This window comes from Hyla sarda, chromosome 12 (genome assembly GCF_029499605.1).
Source record: "Hyla sarda isolate aHylSar1 chromosome 12, aHylSar1.hap1, whole genome shotgun sequence".
NCBI classification, from domain to species: domain Eukaryota; kingdom Metazoa; phylum Chordata; class Amphibia; order Anura; family Hylidae; genus Hyla; species Hyla sarda.
Window position 1 is genome coordinate 12,652,423 of NC_079200.1, and position 18,964 is coordinate 12,671,386.

The window sequence follows — 18,964 nt, forward strand, 5'->3', positions numbered from 1 at the left end:
ACCCCAGTAGTAAGGAGATTACATGAGGAGGAGGTTTGTTACAGTGTGTCACCCCAGTAGTAAGGAGATTATATGAGGAGGTTTATTACAGTGTGTCACCCCAGTAGTAAGGAGATTACAAGAGGAGGTTTGTTACAGTGTGTCACCCCAGTGGTAAGATGGGGCCTGTCAAAGGGCAGAGCCAATGGGTGGGGTCAAGGGGAGACAAAATTAGCTTCTGCCTAGGGTGGCAAAAATCCTTGCACCAGCCCTAGGAGGGGACATGACAGCTGTCATGCCCCCTCTCATAGACTTGCATTGCGGGTACGGGGCGTGAAGTGACACGTGGGGGGGGGGGCGGAGTCGTGACATCACGATACTCTGACCCCGTAGTTATGACCCGGCAGATTCCGAGACTGCAGCGCTGCCTGCAGCTCCCAGAGGTGGGTGCTTCATGCGAGATCGCAGGGATCCCCAGTGACGGGACCCCTTGTGATTAGACATCTTATACCCTATCCTATCCAAAGGATGTCTTAGGGCGCGAGTACCCCTTTAAGGGGTTAATAGAAAACCTGTATAACAAATACACTATCAGTTTCACTTTCTTGTTCTCAAGATACAAAACAGCAACACTTTACCTAAAGTACTATGGAGGACGAGGGCGAGAAATCCTGCGGTCGAGCGTTACATAACCCCTGAACTGCATGACCCCAACATGTCCTCCTGCTCTATGCTTACTGTCCAAACAATGGCCGCCTCTACAGGACCTGAGGGAGACCGTTTTAGGGTCGTTTACACTACGATTTTACTGTACGGGAACCAGATCCGGCTTGAAAAACGAACGCTTCTGTAATGACAACAGCAACCAATCAGATCGCTACTTTCAATTTGCAGAGGCCTTGTTAAAAATTTAAGTGATCTGATTGGTTGCTATGGGCAACTTTTCCTCTGGACAGGTTTTGACAAATCTCCCCCTTTGGGGGAGATTTATCAAAACCTGTCCAGAGGAAAAGTTGCCCAGTTGCCCATAGCAACCAATCAGCTCACTTCTTTCATTTTTAACAAGGCCTCTGCAAAATGAAAGCAGCGATCTGATTGGTTGCTATGGGCAACTGGGTAACTTTTCCTCTGCACAGGTTTTGATAAACCTCCCCCGGAGTGCTTTAAGTCAATGGATCCTTTAAAGGGGTACTCCGGTGCTTAGACATCTTATCCCCTATCTAAAGGATAGGGGATAAGATGCCTGATCGCGGGGAGGGGGTCCCGCCGCTGGGGACCCCCTGGATCTTGCACGCGGCACCCCGTTTGTAATCAGTCCCCGGAGCGTGTTCGCTCCGGGTCTGATTACTGTTGATCACGGGGCCGGCGGCTTGTGACGTTAAGCCTCCGCCCCCGTGTGACCTCACGCTCCGCCCCTCAATGCAAATCTATGGGACGCACGCTGACACAGGCACATGACGAATTTGGGGGTAACCGGCAATTGTGGAAAATAGGACGCCATCTTATCTGCCACCTGGGGATATTGAGGGGAATTCATCAAGCCGTTTAGAAACTTTTTTTTTTTTTTTAATCTAAAATTGTCGCACAAAAAAAGTCTCAGCGAGTTCCCACGCGATTTTGCTTTTAATCATACGTGAACCGCCATGTGCAGGGCTTTAGACTAGTTTTATGCAGTGGGCGCCGATTCATTATGTGCGACTTTTCTCCGAAAGTCTCAAAAAAGTCGCAGCGCCGCCATTTAGACACAAACTCACAGCAGGTCACGTCAACCCTGGAAAGCTGTCTAAACGAGTAGCAGGGGCATCAGTAAAATTGGGGACAGGTGGAACACTCTCCCCCCAGATGAACTGATGCCATGTTGGCTCCCCCCCCCCCACAAATGCGCCCGCATGATCATCTAGGACAGTGGTCTTCAACCTGCGGATCTCCAGATGTTGCAAAACGACAACTCCCAGCATGCCCGGACAGCCGTTGGCTGTCCGGGCATGCTGGGAGTTGTAGTTTTGCAACATCTGGAGGTCCACAGGTTGAAGACCACTGAATTCTAGGACAACGGACGCCAGGATGAGGACTGTTTCCATTGCCTGACACTTGGCTGCTTAGTTTATTTCCGATGCCGCGCGCTGACGGAACAGGTGGGAAAAAAAGGAGGACTCTGAGGTAATGTTCTCGTGCGCCAAATTCATTAAATGGCGTGCGACTTTTGGTGATTTTGGTGCAGGAAGGTGTATTCTTTGGCGTATTACTTTTCTCATCTATAATAGCACATATAGTAGTAAAATATTGATGAATGCCCCTCATCTTGATATTGTGCCCTCCACCATCGGATGGCGACTGCGCTCATCAATTGACGTGTCGTCCAGTTTCGGTCGCACCGGATCTCACTCCTGAGACTCGCAGTGATCAAGCGTGCGGCAGCGCTATTCAATCCCAGGTCGGTCGACCAATCAGACCCTTTTACGCCATCAAGTTATTCAGTGAAAGAGTTGGATTTGATTGATAGCCAGGGAGCGAAGTGCGCACATCCGCTGGCTATTAGTCACTATGACAGAAAACAAGTTTTCACAAATGAAACGAGCGCTTTAATGATCAAATGTTAAATAGCTGTAACCTGGTACAAGTGCAGCAATCGGACCTATAGAGGAGGCCTATAGAAGGGAGGCTAGAGGAACATATAGAGGAGGCCTATAGAAGGGAGGCTATAGATACCTATAGAGGAGAGGAGGCCTATAGAGGGGAGGCTACAGATACCTATAGAGGAGAGGAGGCCTATAGAGGGGAAGCTACAGATACCTATAGAGGAGAGGAGGCCTATAGAAGGGGAGGCTATAGATACCTATAGAGGAGAGGAGGCCTATAGAGGGGAGGCTATAGATACCTATAGAGGAGAGGAGGCCTATAGAAGGGAGGCCATAGATACCTATAGGAGAGGAGGCCTATAGAAGGGAGGCTATAGATACCTATAGAGGAGGCCTATAGAAGGGAGGCTATAGATACCTATAGAGGAGGCCTATAGAAGGGAGGCTATAGATACCTATAGAGAGGAGGCCTATAGAGGGGAGGCTACAGATACCTATAGAGGAGAGGAGGCCTATAGAAGGGAGGCTATAGATACCTATAGATGAGGAGGCTACAGATACCTATAGAGGAGAGGAGGCCTATAGAGGGGAGGCTATAGATACCTATAGATGAGATGAGGCCTATAGAGGGGAGGCTATAGATACCTATAGAGGAGAGGAGGCCTATAGAAGGGTGGCTATAAATACCTATAGAGGAGAGGAGGCCTATAGAAGGGAGGTTATAGATACCTATAGAGAGGAGGCCTATAGAAGGGAGGCTATAGATACCTATAGAGAGGAGGCCTATAGAAGGGAGGCTACAGATACCTATAGAGGAGAGGAGGCCTATAGAAGGGAGGCTATAGATACCTATAGATGAGATGAGGCCTATAGAAGGGAGGCTATAGATACCTATAGATGAGGAGGCCTATAGAAGGGAGGCTATAGATACCTATAGATGAGGAGGCCTATAGAAGGGAGGCTATAGATACCTATAGAGAGGAGGCCTATAGAAGGGAGGCTATAGATACCTATAGAGGAGAGGAGGCCTATAGAAGGGAGGCTATAGATACCTATAGATGAGAGGAGGCCTATAGAAGGGAGGCTATAGATACCTATAGATGAGGAGGCCTATAGAAGGGAGGCTATAGATACCTATAGATGAGGAGGCCTATAGAAGGGAGGCTACAGATACCTATAGAGGAGAGGAGGCCTAGAGGAGAGGAGGCCTAGAGGAGAGGAGGCTATAAATACCTATAGAAGGGAGGCTATAGATACCTATAGAGGAGAGGAGGCCTATAGAGGGGAGGCTATAGATACCTATAGAGGAGGCCTATAGAAGGGAGGCTATAGATACCTATAGAGGAGAGGAGGCCTATAGAAGGGAGGCTACAGATACCTATAGATGAGAGGAGGCCTATAGAGGGGAGGCAACAGATACCTATAGAGGAGAGGAGGCCTATAGAAGGGAGGCTACAGATACCTATAGAGGAGAGGAGGCCTATAGAAGGGAGGCTACAGATACCTATAGAGGAGAGGAGGCCTATAGAAGGGAGGCTACAGATACCTATAGAGGAGAGGAGGCCTATAGAAGGGAGGCTACAGATACCTATAGAGGAGAGGAGGCCTATAGAAGGGAGGCTATAGATACCTATAGAGGAGAGGAGGCCTATAGAAGGGAGGCTATAGATACCTATAGAGAGGAGGCCTATAGAAGGGAGGCTATAGAGAGGAGAGACCTGTACAGGAGACAGCTGTAGAGGGGGGCGCTATACAGAGGAGACAGCTGTAGAGGGGGGCGCTATACAGAGGAGACAGCTGTAGAGGGGGGGCGCTATACAGAGGAGACAGCTGTAGAGGGGGGCGCTATACAGAGGAGACAGCTGTAGAGGGGGGGCGCTATACAGAGGAGACAGCTGTAGAGGGGGGCGCTATACAGAGGAGACAGCTGTAGAGGGGGGCGCTATACAGAGGAGATAGCTGTAGAGGGGGCGCTATACAGAGGAGATAGCTGTAGGGGGGGGGCGCTATACAGAGGAGATAGCTGTAGGGGGGGGCGCTATACAGAGGAGATAGCTGTAGGGGGGGGCGCTATACAGAGGAGACAGCTGTAGGGGGGGGCGCTATACAGAGGAGACAGCTGTAGGGGGGGGCGCTATACAGAGGAGACAGCTGTAGAGGGGGGGGCGCTATACAGAGGAGACAGCTGTAGAGGGGGGGGGCGCTATACAGAGGAGACAGCTGTAGAGGGGGGCGCTATACAGAGGAGACAGCTGTAGAGGGGGCGCTATACAGAGGAGACAGCTGTAGAGGGGGGGCGCTATACAGGAGACAGCTGTAGAGGGGGGGCGCTATACAGAGGAGACAGCTGTAGAGGGGGGGCGCTATACAGAGGAGACAGCTGTAGAGGGGGCGCTATACAGAGGAGACAGCTGTAGAGGGGGGGCGCTATACAGGAGACAGCTGTAGAGGGGGGGCGCTATACAGAGGAGACAGCTGTAGAGGGGGGGCGCTATACAGAGGAGACAGCTGTAGAGGGGGGGCGCTATACAGAGGAGACAGCTGTAGAGGGGGGGCGCTATACAGAGGAGACAGCTGTAGAGGGGGGCGCTATACAGAGGAGACAGCTGTAGAGGGGGGGCGCTATACAGAGGAGACAGCTGTAGAGGGGGGGGGCGCTATACAGAGGAGACAGCTGTAGAGGGGGAGGGCGCTATACAGAGGAGACAGCTGTAGAGGGGGCGCTATACAGAGGAGACAGCTGTAGAGGGGGGCGCTATACAGAGGAGACAGCTGTAGAGGGGGGGCGCTCTACAGGAGACAGCTGTAGAGGGGGGGCGCTATACAGAGGAGACAGCTGTAGAGGGGGGGCGCTATACAGAGGAGACAGCTGTAGAGGGGGGCGCTATACAGAGGATACAGCTGTAGAGGGGGGGCGCTATACAGAGGAGACAGCTGTAGAGGGGGGGCGCTATACAGAGGAGACAGCTGTAGAGGGGGGCGCTATACAGAGGAGACAGCTGTAGAGGGGGGCGCTATACAGAGGAGACAGCTGTAGAGGGGGGCGCTATACAGAGGAGACAGCTGTAGAGGGGGGGCGCTATACAGAGGAGACAGCTGTAGAGGGGGCACTATACAGAGGAGACAGCTGTAGAGGGGGGGCACTATACAGAGGAGACAGCTGTAGAGGGGGGGCGCTATACAGAGGAGACAGCTGTAGAGGGGGGCGCTATACAGAGGAGACAGCTGTAGAGGGGGGCGCTATACAGAGGAGACACCTGTAGAGGGGGGCGCTATACAGAGGAGACAGCTGTAGAGGGGGGGCGCTATACAGAGGAGACAGCTGTAGAGGGGGCACTATACAGAGGAGACAGCTGTAGAGGGGGGGCACTATACAGAGGAGACAGCTGTAGAGGGGGGGCGCTATACAGAGGAGACAGATGTAGAGGGGGGCACTATACAGAGGAGACAGCTGTAGAGGGGGGGCACTATACAGAGGAGACAGCTGTAGAGGGGGGGCGCTATACAGAGGAGACAGCTGTAGAGGGGGGCGCTATACAGAGGAGACAGCTGTAGAGGGGGGGCGCTATACAGAGGAGACAGCTGTAGAGGGGGGGCACTATACAGAGGAGACAGCTGTAGAGGGGGGGCACTATACAGAGGAGACAGATGTAGAGGGGGGCGCTATACAGAGGAGACAGCTGTAGAGGGGGGGCGCTATACAGAGGAGACAGATGTAGAGGGGGGCACTATACAGAGGAGACAGCTGTAGAGGGGGGCGCTATACAGAGGAGACAGCTGTAGAGGGGGCGCTATACAGAGGAGACAGCTGTAGAGGGGGGCGCTATACAGAGGAGACAGCTGTAGAGGGGGGGCGCTATACAGAGGAGACAGCTGTAGAGGGGGGCGCTATACAGAGGAGACAGCTGTAGAGGGGGGCGCTATACAGAGGAGACAGCTGTAGAGGGGGGGGCGCTATACAGAGGAGACAGCTGTAGAGGGGGGGGGCGCTATACAGAGGAGACAGCTGTAGAGGGGGCGCTATACAGAGGAGACAGCTGTAGAGGGGGGGCGCTATACAGGAGACAGCTGTAGAGGGGGGGCGCTATACAGAGGAGACAGCTGTAGAGGGGGGGCGCTATACAGAGGAGACAGCTGTAGAGGGGGGGCGCTATACAGAGGAGACAGCTGTAGAGGGGGGGCGCTATACAGAGGAGACAGCTGTAGAGGGGGGGGCGCTATACAGAGGAGACAGCTGTAGAGGGGGGGGCGCTATACAGAGGAGACAGCTGTAGAGGGGGGCGCTATACAGAGGAGACAGCTGTAGAGGGGGGCGCTATACAGAGGAGACAGCTGTAGAGGGGGGGCGCTCTACAGGAGACAGCTGTAGAGGGGGGGCGCTATACAGAGGAGACAGCTGTAGAGGGGGGGCGCTATACAGAGGAGACAGCTGTAGAGGGGGGGCGCTATACAGAGGAGACAGCTGTAGAGGGGGGGCGCTATACAGAGGATACAGCTGTAGAGGGGGGGCGCTATACAGAGGAGACAGCTGTAGAGGGGGGGCGCTATACAGAGGAGACAGCTGTAGAGGGGGGCGCTATACAGAGGAGACAGCTGTAGAGGGGGGCGCTATACAGAGGAGACAGCTGTAGAGGGGGGCGCTATACAGAGGAGACAGCTGTAGAGGGGGGCGCTATACAGAGGAGACAGCTGTAGAGGGGGGGCGCTATACAGAGGAGACAGCTGTAGAGGGGGCACTATACAGAGGAGACAGCTGTAGAGGGGGGCGCTATACAGAGGAGACAGCTGTAGAGGGGGGGCGCTATACAGAGGAGACAGCTGTAGAGGGGGGGCACTATACAGAGGAGACAGCTGTAGAGGGGGGGCACTATACAGAGGAGACAGCTGTAGAGGGGGGGCGCTATACAGAGGAGACAGATGTAGAGGGGGGCACTATACAGAGGAGATAGCTGTAGAGGGGGGCACTATACAGAGGAGACAGCTGTAGAGGGGGGGCGCTATACAGAGGAGACAGCTGTAGAGGGGGGGCGCTATACAGAGGAGACAGCTGTAGAGGGGGGGCGCTATACAGAGGAGACAGCTGTAGAGGGGGGCGCTATACAGAGGAGACAGCTGTAGAGGGGGGGCGCTATACAGAGGAGACAGCTGTAGAGGGGGGGCACTATACAGAGGAGACAGCTGTAGAGGGGGGGCACTATACAGAGGAGACAGATGTAGAGGGGGGCGCTATACAGAGGAGACAGCTGTAGAGGGGGGGCGCTATACAGAGGAGACAGATGTAGAGGGGGGCACTATACAGAGGAGACAGATGTAGAGGGGGGCGCTATACAGAGGAGACAGCTGTAGAGGGGGCGCTATACAGAGGAGACAGATGTAGAGGGGGGCGCTATACAGAGGAGACAGCTGTAGAGGGGGGGCGCTATACAGAGGAGACAGCTGTAGAGGGGGGCGCTATACAGAGGAGACAGCTGTAGAGGGGGGGCGCTATACAGAGGAGACAGCTGTAGAGGGGGGCGCTATACAGAGGAGACAGCTGTAGAGGGGGGGCACTATACAGAGGAGACAGATGTAGAGGGGGGCGCTATACAGAGGAGACAGCTGTAGAGGGGGGGCGCTATACAGAGGAGACAGATGTAGAGGGGGGCACTATACAGAGGAGACAGCTGTAGAGGGGGGGCGCTATACAGAGGAGACAGCTGTAGAGGGGGCGCTATACAGAGGAGACAGCTGTAGAGGGGGGCGCTATACAGAGGAGACAGCTGTAGAGGGGGCACTATACAGAGGAGACAGCTGTAGAGGGGGGGCGCTATACAGAGGAGACAGCTGTAGAGGGGGCGCTATACAGAGGAGACAGCTGTAGAGGGGGGCGCTATACAGAGGAGACAGCTGTAGAGGGGGGCGCTATACAGAGGAGACAGCTGTAGAGGGGGGGCGCTATACAGAGGAGACAGATGTAGAGGGGGGCGCTATACAGAGGAGACAGATGTAGAGGGGGGCGCTATACAGAGGAGACAGATGTAGAGGGGGGCGCTATACAGAGGAGACAGATGTAGAGGGGGGCGCTATACAGAGGAGACAGCTGTAGAGGGGGGCGCTATACAGAGGAGGGAGGTGAGCGCACACAGGTGGTCACTGTACACACAAGAACCGCACCAGATCCAAACACCTAAGACGCATCAGTGTCGCCGTCACCCGGGCCCGCCCCGCCCCGCACACAGGTGAGACCTCCGGGAGCCGCTCACCTGAGATCCGCGGGTGAGGCCACACCCGGTCAGCTGCCCCCGCCGGACCCGGTGTAGGATATTCTCCACCCGGCAGTTGCCCGGGCCCAGCCGAGGAAACGCAGCCCCAGCAGCGGCCATGTATCCGTCCACCAGCGAACAACGGGAAGTGTGGATAAACCGGATACAGCGCCCCCTACCGTCCAGCTCAACGACATCCAGCGCGAAGCATGTTGGGTAATGCATTCCTGGATGTGACTGGACGCGCTGACACGACACACCGGAAGTTATTTGCAGGGTATGCTGGGTATTGAAGTCCAACGTAACGTGCGTGCCTACATATTAACTCAATATATCTATCTACATCAATATAAATCAATATAAATGCACAGCACACACACATATATATATATATATATATATGTATATATATTATCGTAGCATACATTCATATACATAGATACATTAATATATATATATATATATATATATATTATCGTAGCATATATATATATATATATATATATATATTCGGAGCATATATATACATAAATGTTTATATATGTGTGTGTGAGGACAGTGCAGAAGTAGAATCCTGTAGTTGAAATAACATCAGCAGTAAATGTCTGAAAAGTAAAGCAAAACCCACTTAGTAGCCATTAGCAACCGTTCACGGCCCAGTCCATAGCAACCAATCACAACACAGCCTATAACAATCACAGCTTATAGCAACTATTCACAGCACAGTCCAGTGTTTCCCAACCAGGGTGCCTCCAGCTGTTGCAAAACTACAACTTACAGCATGCCCGGACAGCCAACGGCTGTCCAGGCATGCTGGAAGTTGTAGTTTTGCAACAGCTGGAGGCACCCTGATTGGGAAGCACTGGCACAGCCTATAGCAACCAATCACAGCACAGCTTTGGGGGTGAGACCATCTACTACCTACCTAATATGGGGGTAATGTCTACTACCTACCTAATAAAGGGGAGTGTCTACTACCTACCCAATATGGGGGACTGTCTACTACCTACCCAATATGGGGAACTGTCTACTACCTACCCAATATGGGGGACTGTCTACTACCTAACTAATATGGGGGATATCTACTACCTACCTAATATGGGGGACTGTCTACTACCTACCTAATATGGGGATATCTAATCTACTACCTACCTAATAAAGGGGAGTGTCTACTACCTACCCAATATGGGGGAGTGTCTACTACCTACCCAATATGGGGGAGTGTCTACTACCTACCCAATATGGGGGACTGTCTACTACCTACCTAATATGGGGATATCTAATCTACTACCTACCTAATAAAGGGGAGTGTCTACTACCTACCCAATATGGGGGAGTGTCTACTACCTACCCAATATGGGGGACTGTCTACTACCTACCCAATATGGGGGACTGTCTACTACCTACCCAATATGGGGGATATCTACTACCTACCTAATATAGGGAACTATCTACTACCTACCTAATATGGGGGGACTGTCTACTACCTACCTAATATGGGGGATATCTACTACTTACCTAAAATTGGAGACTATCTACTACCTACCTAATAAAGGGGAGTGTCAACTACCTACCCAATATGGGGGAGTGTCTACTAACTACCCAATATGGGGGACTGTCTACTACCTACCCAATATGGGGGACTGTCTACTACCTACCTAATATGGGGGACTGTCTACTACCTACCTAATATGGGGGATATCTAATACCTACCTAATATGGGGGACTGTCTACTACCTACCTAATATGGGGGACAGTCTACTACCTACCTAATATGGGGGATATCTACTACTTACCTAATATTGGAGACTATCTACCACCTACCTAATAAAGGGGACTATTTACCACCGACCTAATATGGGGGACTATCTACCACCTACATAATATGGGGGAAATCATGTCAGAAATGTTTCCACCTTTAGCCCCGATTTACACGTACAGTATCCTGCACAGATTTGATGCACAGGATTTGAAGCTGTGTTCAGTCATTTAGTTTACATTGAAATCTGCGCAGAATACTGTACGTGTGAATAGACCCTTAGGGTGTATTTTTACGTACATTTTCCTGCACATGATTTTATGCTGCAGATTTCAATATGAACTAAATGAGTGAACGCAGCTTCAAATGCTGAGCATCGAATATGCGCAGGATACTGTATCGGTGAACAGACCCTCAATGTGACCTAAAACATGAACAATTTAAAACAAATTGAGATCTTTGAGGGGGGAAGAAAAAAAATTTTTTGTTGGATAGGGATAGGATAGGGGATAATATGTTAGATGGCGGGGGTCCCGCTGCTGGGAACCCCCGTGATCTCCGCTGCGACGCCCTTGTCATTTGGTGCACAGAGCAAACTCCACTCCGTGCCCGATGACTGCCGATGCCGGTCACCACGCCCCATCCATTCACGCGATGCCTTTCCGCAATCTAACATCTTATCCCCTATCCTTTGGATTAAAATGAAATCGGTTCTTATAAAGCTGTGGTTCTTAACCTGGGTTCGATCGGACCCCAGGGGTTCAGTGAGTTATTCTGGCGGGTTCGGCGGAGGTCAAGACACACACCCAACTCATATGATTCGTGATGACACGCTTGTCCATCATTGTCTGCAGGTGATCATGTCCCACCTAACAGATCCCAGAGTACTGTTTTACCCTACTGTAAAGGAAGCCTCCTATCATTTGTGGCACCGCTCCTACGCGATCGCCTGCATGCGTCCCACGCTGGAACGCACCACTTCTGGCGCGGCCAGACAGTCCCTCTGACAAGCAGACAGTCTGGACGCACGGACACTGCGGGAACAGGTAGGCTTACTGAACCACCACTGCCTTCACTCAATGCCTGGCTAACTGTGTCTACTTCATAGTTAACCCTATCCTTACACTGAATCACCACGGCCTGTATTCAATATTTGTTTATCTGTGCCTATAATCTTTTTTTACCTTATCCCTACCTAGCTATCCCTGCCTCCAGCCCTTGTTACTTACCTGAATCACCACTGCCTTTATCTACTCAGTAGATTGTTCTTTGTTCTTAATGATTTTGTTCTTTTAATGGTTTTGTTCATTTTGCGCACCTATGTATAAATATATACTTAAATATATACCTCCTATGTTTTACATTTGAAAAAATCATATTTTATTTTTCCAATTAAGAAGGGTTCGGTGAATGTGCACATGAAACTGGTGGGGTTCAGTACCTCCAACAAGGTTACCTTGTCCTAAAGGGTTTGTCTTTTGTCCCTACTGTTAACCATGATCATTTCGAATGGACAAAAGATATAATTCTATTTGCCCGAAAGCTCAGGTGACACAAGTTCTTCAAACTACGTAATAGATGAGAGGGTCATAATTTGGGCCCCTCTGCAGAGGAATTTCTTGTCACCAGAGACTAAGTAGGCTGGGTTCACACTACGTTTTGTCCCATACGGGAGCGCATACGGCAGGGGGGAGCTAAAAGCTCTACGCTCCCGTATGTCACCGTATGCGCTCCCGTATGTCATTCATTTCAATGAGCCGACCGGAGTGAAACGTTCTGTCCGGTCGGCTCATTTTTGCGCCGTATGCGCTTTTACAACCGGACCTAAAACTGTGGTCAACCACGGTTTTAGGTCCGGTTGTAAAAGCGCATACGGCGCAAAAATGAGCCGACCGGACCGAACGTTTCACTCCGGTCGGCTCATTGAAATGAATGACATACGGGAGCGCATACAGTGACATACGGGAGCGCAAGCTTTTAGCTCCCCCCTGCCGTATGCGCTCCCGTATGGGACAAAACGTAGTGTGAACCCACCCTAACATTACTGGATGAAAATGAACGTCCTGCAGGTCAGGGTCCATCCACCGACCTAAAACTTTCCACCCATAGGGGACAGATCCTGCGTAGACGTGTTTTCAGAGCTTGTACTTAGGGACCTTTAATCACTCCCTAACTCCCATTCCGATCACAAAGATAACCTCACATTTCTTTTTTTTATAAACTGTAATTTTTATTAATTTTTTGAAATAAAGAACATACATAGACAAAGTCAAGGGAGAACAAGTCCCCATGGCATAAAACACAGCATAAGGTATGGCATAAAATACGAGCATCAAGGTGGAACAAAATGTGTACAGAGAACATAAATAACGCTAAGTCAGTAACAAATCCAGCTAACCCAATACTATCAAAGAACAACAAGGAAAAAATAGGGGAGGGGGAGGGAGGGATCAGATGGAATGGAGAACACAACACCTACAGACCACAAAAAAAGGGGGGGGGGGACAACACAAAATACGAAAAAAAAAACGAAAAAAACAATGAACAGAAACGAGAGAGAGAGAGTAGAAAAGAGAACAAACCCAGGAGAGAGGTTAGAGATTAAGGAGGTTGCCTATCAGTGAATCTATCCCACGGGTCCCAGACAGAAAGAAACAACGGAATAGTATTGTTTAAGGAGGCCGTGAGTGATTCGAGAGAGCGAATCTTTCGAATCCTAGTTAAGAGATAATCCTCGGATGGTGGTAAGGTATATTTCCAATACTTTGCAATCAGTGTCTTGGCAGCCAGGACAATATGTAAGAACAGTTTGAATGTTTTTTTAGTCAAAAGAGTAGTGGATAAGTGTAAAAGGAAAATCAAGGGGTCCAATGGAACAGTCATCCCCAATACCCCCATAACTAGCCTCTGAACCCCAACCCAAAATGGTGCTATGAGTGGACAGGACCAGAATATATGGAAGGTGTCGCCCAAGCCCACCCCACACCTCCAGTACTGGGGAGGGACATCGTGATTCAGTTTATTCAGAAGGACCGGAGTGTGATACCACCCCATCAACATCTTAAATTGCGTTTCTTTATAGGCCGTACAAATGGAGGCCCTAGAAGCCCTTTCCCAGATCACCCTCCACTGAGGAATAGTAATAGTAGTACCAAGGGCCGACTCCCAGCAATCCATGTAGCGGTGGGCCGGGGCTGCACCACCCAGAGGAGAAATTAAGAGGGAATAGATACTGGAAAGCAGGCCCCTCGTCTGCGGCCCGCTCCTACACAGCCTCTCGAAGCCCATGGGCAGAGATACAGTCAGAGATCCCTGAGTCGAGGACAGGTAATGACGAAGCTGCGTATAGCGGGTCAGCTCAGAGGAAGGGAGGCTCCAGCGGGAGACCAATTGATCAAAAGGCAGGAGGGATCGGATTTGAGGATCCACCACATTAGCCCCACTTTCTAACCATAGTGGAGGTCACTCCAGGGGGGAAGTCTGGGCGATAAAGGAATGATTGTAAAGGGAAGGAGGAGGAGAGGAGCCCGAAGCGTCTAGAGGAATAAGTCCTCACATAGCGGGAAAGAGACATCAAACCGAGAAGAAGGCAAGGGGGAGAAGGAAGAGGGTATGTCCATAAGAGGGAATTAGGATGGTGCGGTGCTAACCATAATTTCTCTAGTTCCATCCATTTACTGTAGGCGTGATACGTCGACCAGACCACTAAGTGTCGTAAGTGGGCCGCCCAATAGTACTTGGTTACGTCCGGGACCCCCAGCCCCCCCAGAGCCCTACTCGCCAGCATGACCGACATAGACAACCAATGTCGCTTAGCATCCCAAATAAACCAGAAAATAGCCGATTGAAGGGAGCGCAAGACTGCCAGGGGGACCCGCACTGGCAGAGTCTCAAAAAAGTATAACAGTTTAGGAAGAATGGTTTAGGAAATGTATTGGGAGCGTCATTTCTCCATTAAGGCACGCAGCTCACGCAGAACGGAAGCAAAGTTAGCTGAGTACAAGGTGGAGTATGAAGGGGAGAGAGAGACTCCCAAGTAAGTAATAGCAGAGGGAGACCAGCGGAAAGAGTAGTTGGCTTTCAGGAGAGAGACCACAGAGGGAGGAAGGTTGAGGGGCATAGCCCCTGACTTGGAGAGATTGACTTTATAGCCAGAGACCACACCATAGGCATGCAAAAGTTTATAGGGACAGTAGGGGCTTAGTAAGAGTGAGTAAGACGTCATCAGCGAAAAGACAGATCTTGAAGTCCCTACCATGAAGAGACACCCCAGAGACATCCGGGTCTCCCAGGATCAAAGCTGCAAGCGGTTTAATACATAATGCGAAGATCAGGGGGGACAAGGGACAACCCTGCCTAGTGCCATTATAAAGGGGGAAAGTCAAAGAAGAGCCATAGGGAAGTTTAAGAGAAGCAGTCGGGAGAGAGTAGAGGCCCCGCAGTGCTGTAAGAAAGCTACCAGAGATCCCAAATTTCTGCAGGGTGGCAAACATAAATGGCCAGCCCAGCCTATCAAAGGTCTTTTCGGCATCAAGACTTAACAGCAGAGCTCGTCCAGATCCCCGATTGACCACATCTATCAAGTCAACAACCCTCCTTGTATTATCACCCCCCTGACGGCCCGGGATAAAACCTACTTGATCCTTATGTATAAGGTAGGCAAAAAAGTACACAGGCGAGACGCCAGCACTTTAGAAAACAGTTTAAAATCTGAATTAAGGAGGGCTATAGGCCTGTAACTGGAACAATCGTGGGGATCCTTCCCAGGTTTAGGGATCAGCGTAATTAGGGTATGCAAAAAAGACTGCGGGATACTCTCCCCTCCCAGGAAAGAATTAAACAATAGCACAAGCTTGGGAAGAAGAACAGAAGAGAAAGTTTTATAGTATAGGTAAGTGAAGCCATCAGTTCCCGGAGAGCGCCCCACCGGAAGAGTCTTAAGGACAGCCGAAAGTTCCTCCAGAGTGACGGGAGCATTCAGGGCATCCCGGTCTATTGCCGAGAGAGCCGGAAGGCTACACCTAGAGAGGAAAGAGTGAAGGGCCGCTGCACGCTCTTCAGGATCGGAGGGGAGTTGAGAGGGAAGGGAGTACAACTTACTATAGTAGTCTTGAAAAAGGCGGGAGATGGATTCTGGATGGTAGTGAAGAGTCCCCTCGGGGTCCTTAAGAGCTGAGGGAGTCTGAGAGACCACCCTGTCCCGGAGGCGCCGGGCCAGCATCGTGTGTGCCTTGTTACCCTTCTCATAAAAGCGCTGTTTGGCATAGAGCAATTGACGCTCCACATTGGGAAGAGCCAAGTCACTCAACTGAGACGCCTCAGGACAGGGAGGGAAGGAGCTAGGAGGAGACGAGCATTGAGGTCGGAAATTAGTTCCCGGGAGCATCACGTTTCCGCTTGGAACCCAGCGCTATGCAATGACCTCTAACCGCGGCCTTATGAGCCTCCCACAATATGGCCTGTGAGGAGACAGAACCATCATTGGTGGCAAAATATTCAATGATGCTCTGAAGGATCGAGTCCCGGGAAGGAGGGGATTTAAGCAAAGAATCATTAAGACGCCAATGACCTTGACAGAGAAAAGAGGAGAATGGAGAGAAAGTGACTAGGACAGGACTATGATCAGACTAGGAGATAGGTGCGAAAGAAGCAGAGGAGAGCATGCGTACCATAGGGAGGTTCCCGAAAAAATAGTCAATGCGGGTGTAAAGCTTGTAGGGGTGGGAAGAAAAAGAGCGGTCCGTGGGGTGGTCAATGCGCCACAAGTCAAAAAGTGCAGCCGAGCAGATCAGTCGACGAAAATGCGTAGATAAGCGCAGCTGCGCAGTGGGCGGCAAGGACCTCAAAACCCGCCGCAGGAAGGGGATCTGGGAAGTAATAGGAGCATACACATTACATAGGAGCAACTGTTTATCCCCGAAGGAGCCCTGCAATATGAGGAACCTGCCTGAAGGGTCAGCATAAGAGGAGGAGACTTGCAGGGGACACGATCTAGACACCAGGATCGCCACTCCCGGTACCTTCCTATTAGTTGAGGCTATGTAGGCCTGTGGGTAGAGATGCTGTAAAAAGTGGAAAGATCCCGTCTTGTCAAAGTGCGTCTCCTGAAGGTATACTATGTCAGCCTTAAGGGCCACTAGCTCCCGCTGCAGTAAACGCCGCTTAGTCGGGGTATTAAGGCCCTTCACATTCAAGGAGACACACTTAGCCATGAGGGTATAGTAAAGAGGAAGTCATGTGCTGTGTAAAGTACTCACTCAGTAGCGTGGGGGATTTCAGGGGGGACCCAACAAAGAGGAGTGTCCGCACTGACAAACTGGGCAGCCTAGGAGAAAAAAAACCCAGAAAGAAAGACCACATCTCGAGGGAAAAGGAAGAAAAGAGGACAAAAAAGGAAGACGGACGGGAACAAACGGGGAAGGGAACACAACAAAGGGAACCTTAAATGAACCACTGGTACACTGGCCAGTGAAGAGACCAAAGTGATAATACTACACAATAAAACAACAGGCAACAACAGTAGCTCACTATGTGCCATGGCCTCAGAGGGGAAAGTGGAAGAATGCTCCAAAAAGAGACCGCCCATGAGGGTCAGAGTCCCGCCCAGAGGCCATGGAAACAATAAATGTGTGAGCCCTCTTCATGCACCTCAAAAAAAAACTAGAATGCATGTAACACATGGGTAAAAACAATGCAAAGGGAAAGTAACGCCAAAGTCCCGAAAACCAGCATCAATACCCAAGCAGGACTCAAGGCGGCTCAGGACCAACTCTTGGGGAACCAGCGGCGGATGCAGCACAACCAGCTTTATGGCGTTTCCACAGCACAGGCTGCCACACCGGAGGAAGAGCTGGAGGGGGAGGGACCAGGCCCCAATCAGTTAGATGAGGAGTAGGGAGATCCAGGGCAGCGCAGAATTCCGGCAAGTCAGCAAAGGATCGTAAGACAGCAGAGCGTCCATCCTGTCTGGCCTGGAGGGCAAATGGAAAGGACCATCAGTAGGGAATTTGAGCAGATCTCAGAGATGACAGGAGAGGCTGCAGCATCTTTCTCTTGCGAAGAGTAATCCATGAGAGGTCTTGGTATAGCTGTATGGGGGCTCCATCAAAATCAAAGGTTCTGAGGGAGCGCGACTTTGCCATAATGCGCTCCTTCAGCTGAAAGTCCGCAACACAGCAAATGACATCCCCGGGTGGACCATTGGAGGAGCAAGGGCGGAGGGCACAATGAGCAGGATCCAGCTTGATTTTGTGGGACGGGGGTTCACCCAGCATCATGTTGAAAATTGCCTCCAAGGTAACATGTAAGTCCTCTGCCTGAGTCGCCTCCGGGAGGCCACGCACTCGGATGTTGTTCCGTCTACCCCTATTGTCCAAGTCCTCAACATGAGAGTGAAGGTCATTGAGGAAGTCGGTTTGAGCAGTAAGGGTACCCTGCAACTCAGCAATGTAGGACCGGGTAGAATCATGAGCCCCCTCCAAGTCATCAACTCTGTTGGAGAGATGCTGGAGATCCTGACGCATCGCTGAGATCTCAGCTCTACAAGCTTCCTTAACTTCTGTAATGAGGGTTCTAAAATCATCTCTAGAGGGGAAATGAGAGAGTAATTGGCTGAAGTCCATGGGAAGCGGTGTAGAGGCGGGCTCCCCAGAACAGGTCAAGGCAACATCAGGGCTACCATCCCTCTCAACAAGAATGGCAGGCACACCGAGGCTGCCAGGGGACTCAGCTTCAGGAGAGGGGCCCGACTGGGGTAGGACTCCAGGGGATCCCCCACTACACCCCCGTGTTGACATGCTTCGCTGTGGCTTAGGAGAGTTCCCCGGCAGAGCCCAAGGAGCACCAGGTGAGTCCTCTCCCCCTGCAGGGGAGGTAATAGCAGGGGCTACTGGCCCTTTAAGAATGGCCTCAGGAGAGCGTCCGTGCGATGTTGGGCCCAGGGGACAAGCAGGAGGGACCCCAAGGGCGTGGACACCCCCAGTAACAGGAGCGGGATGCTGGGCAGGAACTGACGTGGATCCTGTAGGAGCCACCTCTGAGGTCCGTCCAGATGCTTCTCCAACTACAGAGGCAGCCCAGGCAGCAGGGGGACAAGAAGCCGGGGCCTGCAGCGGTTGCTCCGGCAACCCTTCTGAGAGCCGAGCGGCCGAGGAGGAGGCCGGCGGCAGGAGCTCCTCCACCCTAGACTTCGGCCCGGGACCCGGGCACAAGATATGAAGCTGGCCGGGGTATGCTGGAGACCCCCGGGGTCCAGGAGAGTCGTTGGGGTGCAGCGGGCGGTGCGCAGCAGCCGCAGGTTCCACCGAGCACGACCACAGGCTGCGTATACATGCCGGAGAGGTAGGCGGGGAGGCCGGGGCCGATGAGGAGGGAGTGCGGAGGTAGCGCACGATCCCCCCAGAAGC

The 18,964-nt window shown here is 51.5% G+C and overlaps 1 protein-coding gene across 3 annotated transcripts in view; it reads right to left on the reverse strand.

The window, feature by feature from the left end:
- Window positions 1-9,454, reverse strand: part of TRPC4AP (transient receptor potential cation channel subfamily C member 4 associated protein) — a 68,611-nt gene extending 59,157 nt beyond the window's left edge. The window contains exon 1 of one of the 3 annotated variants that reach the window (XM_056548002.1): window positions 9,429-9,454. In XM_056548002.1, the coding sequence (XP_056403977.1) occupies window positions 9,429-9,439 (11 nt within the window). In that variant the 5' untranslated portion in view covers window positions 9,440-9,454. Of the gene's footprint in view, window positions 1-8,800; window positions 9,041-9,428 lie in introns of those variants that run through there. The other 2 variants (XM_056548003.1, XM_056548001.1) reach the window with 2 other exon arrangements.
- Between the last annotated feature and the right edge of the window lie 9,510 nt (window positions 9,455-18,964).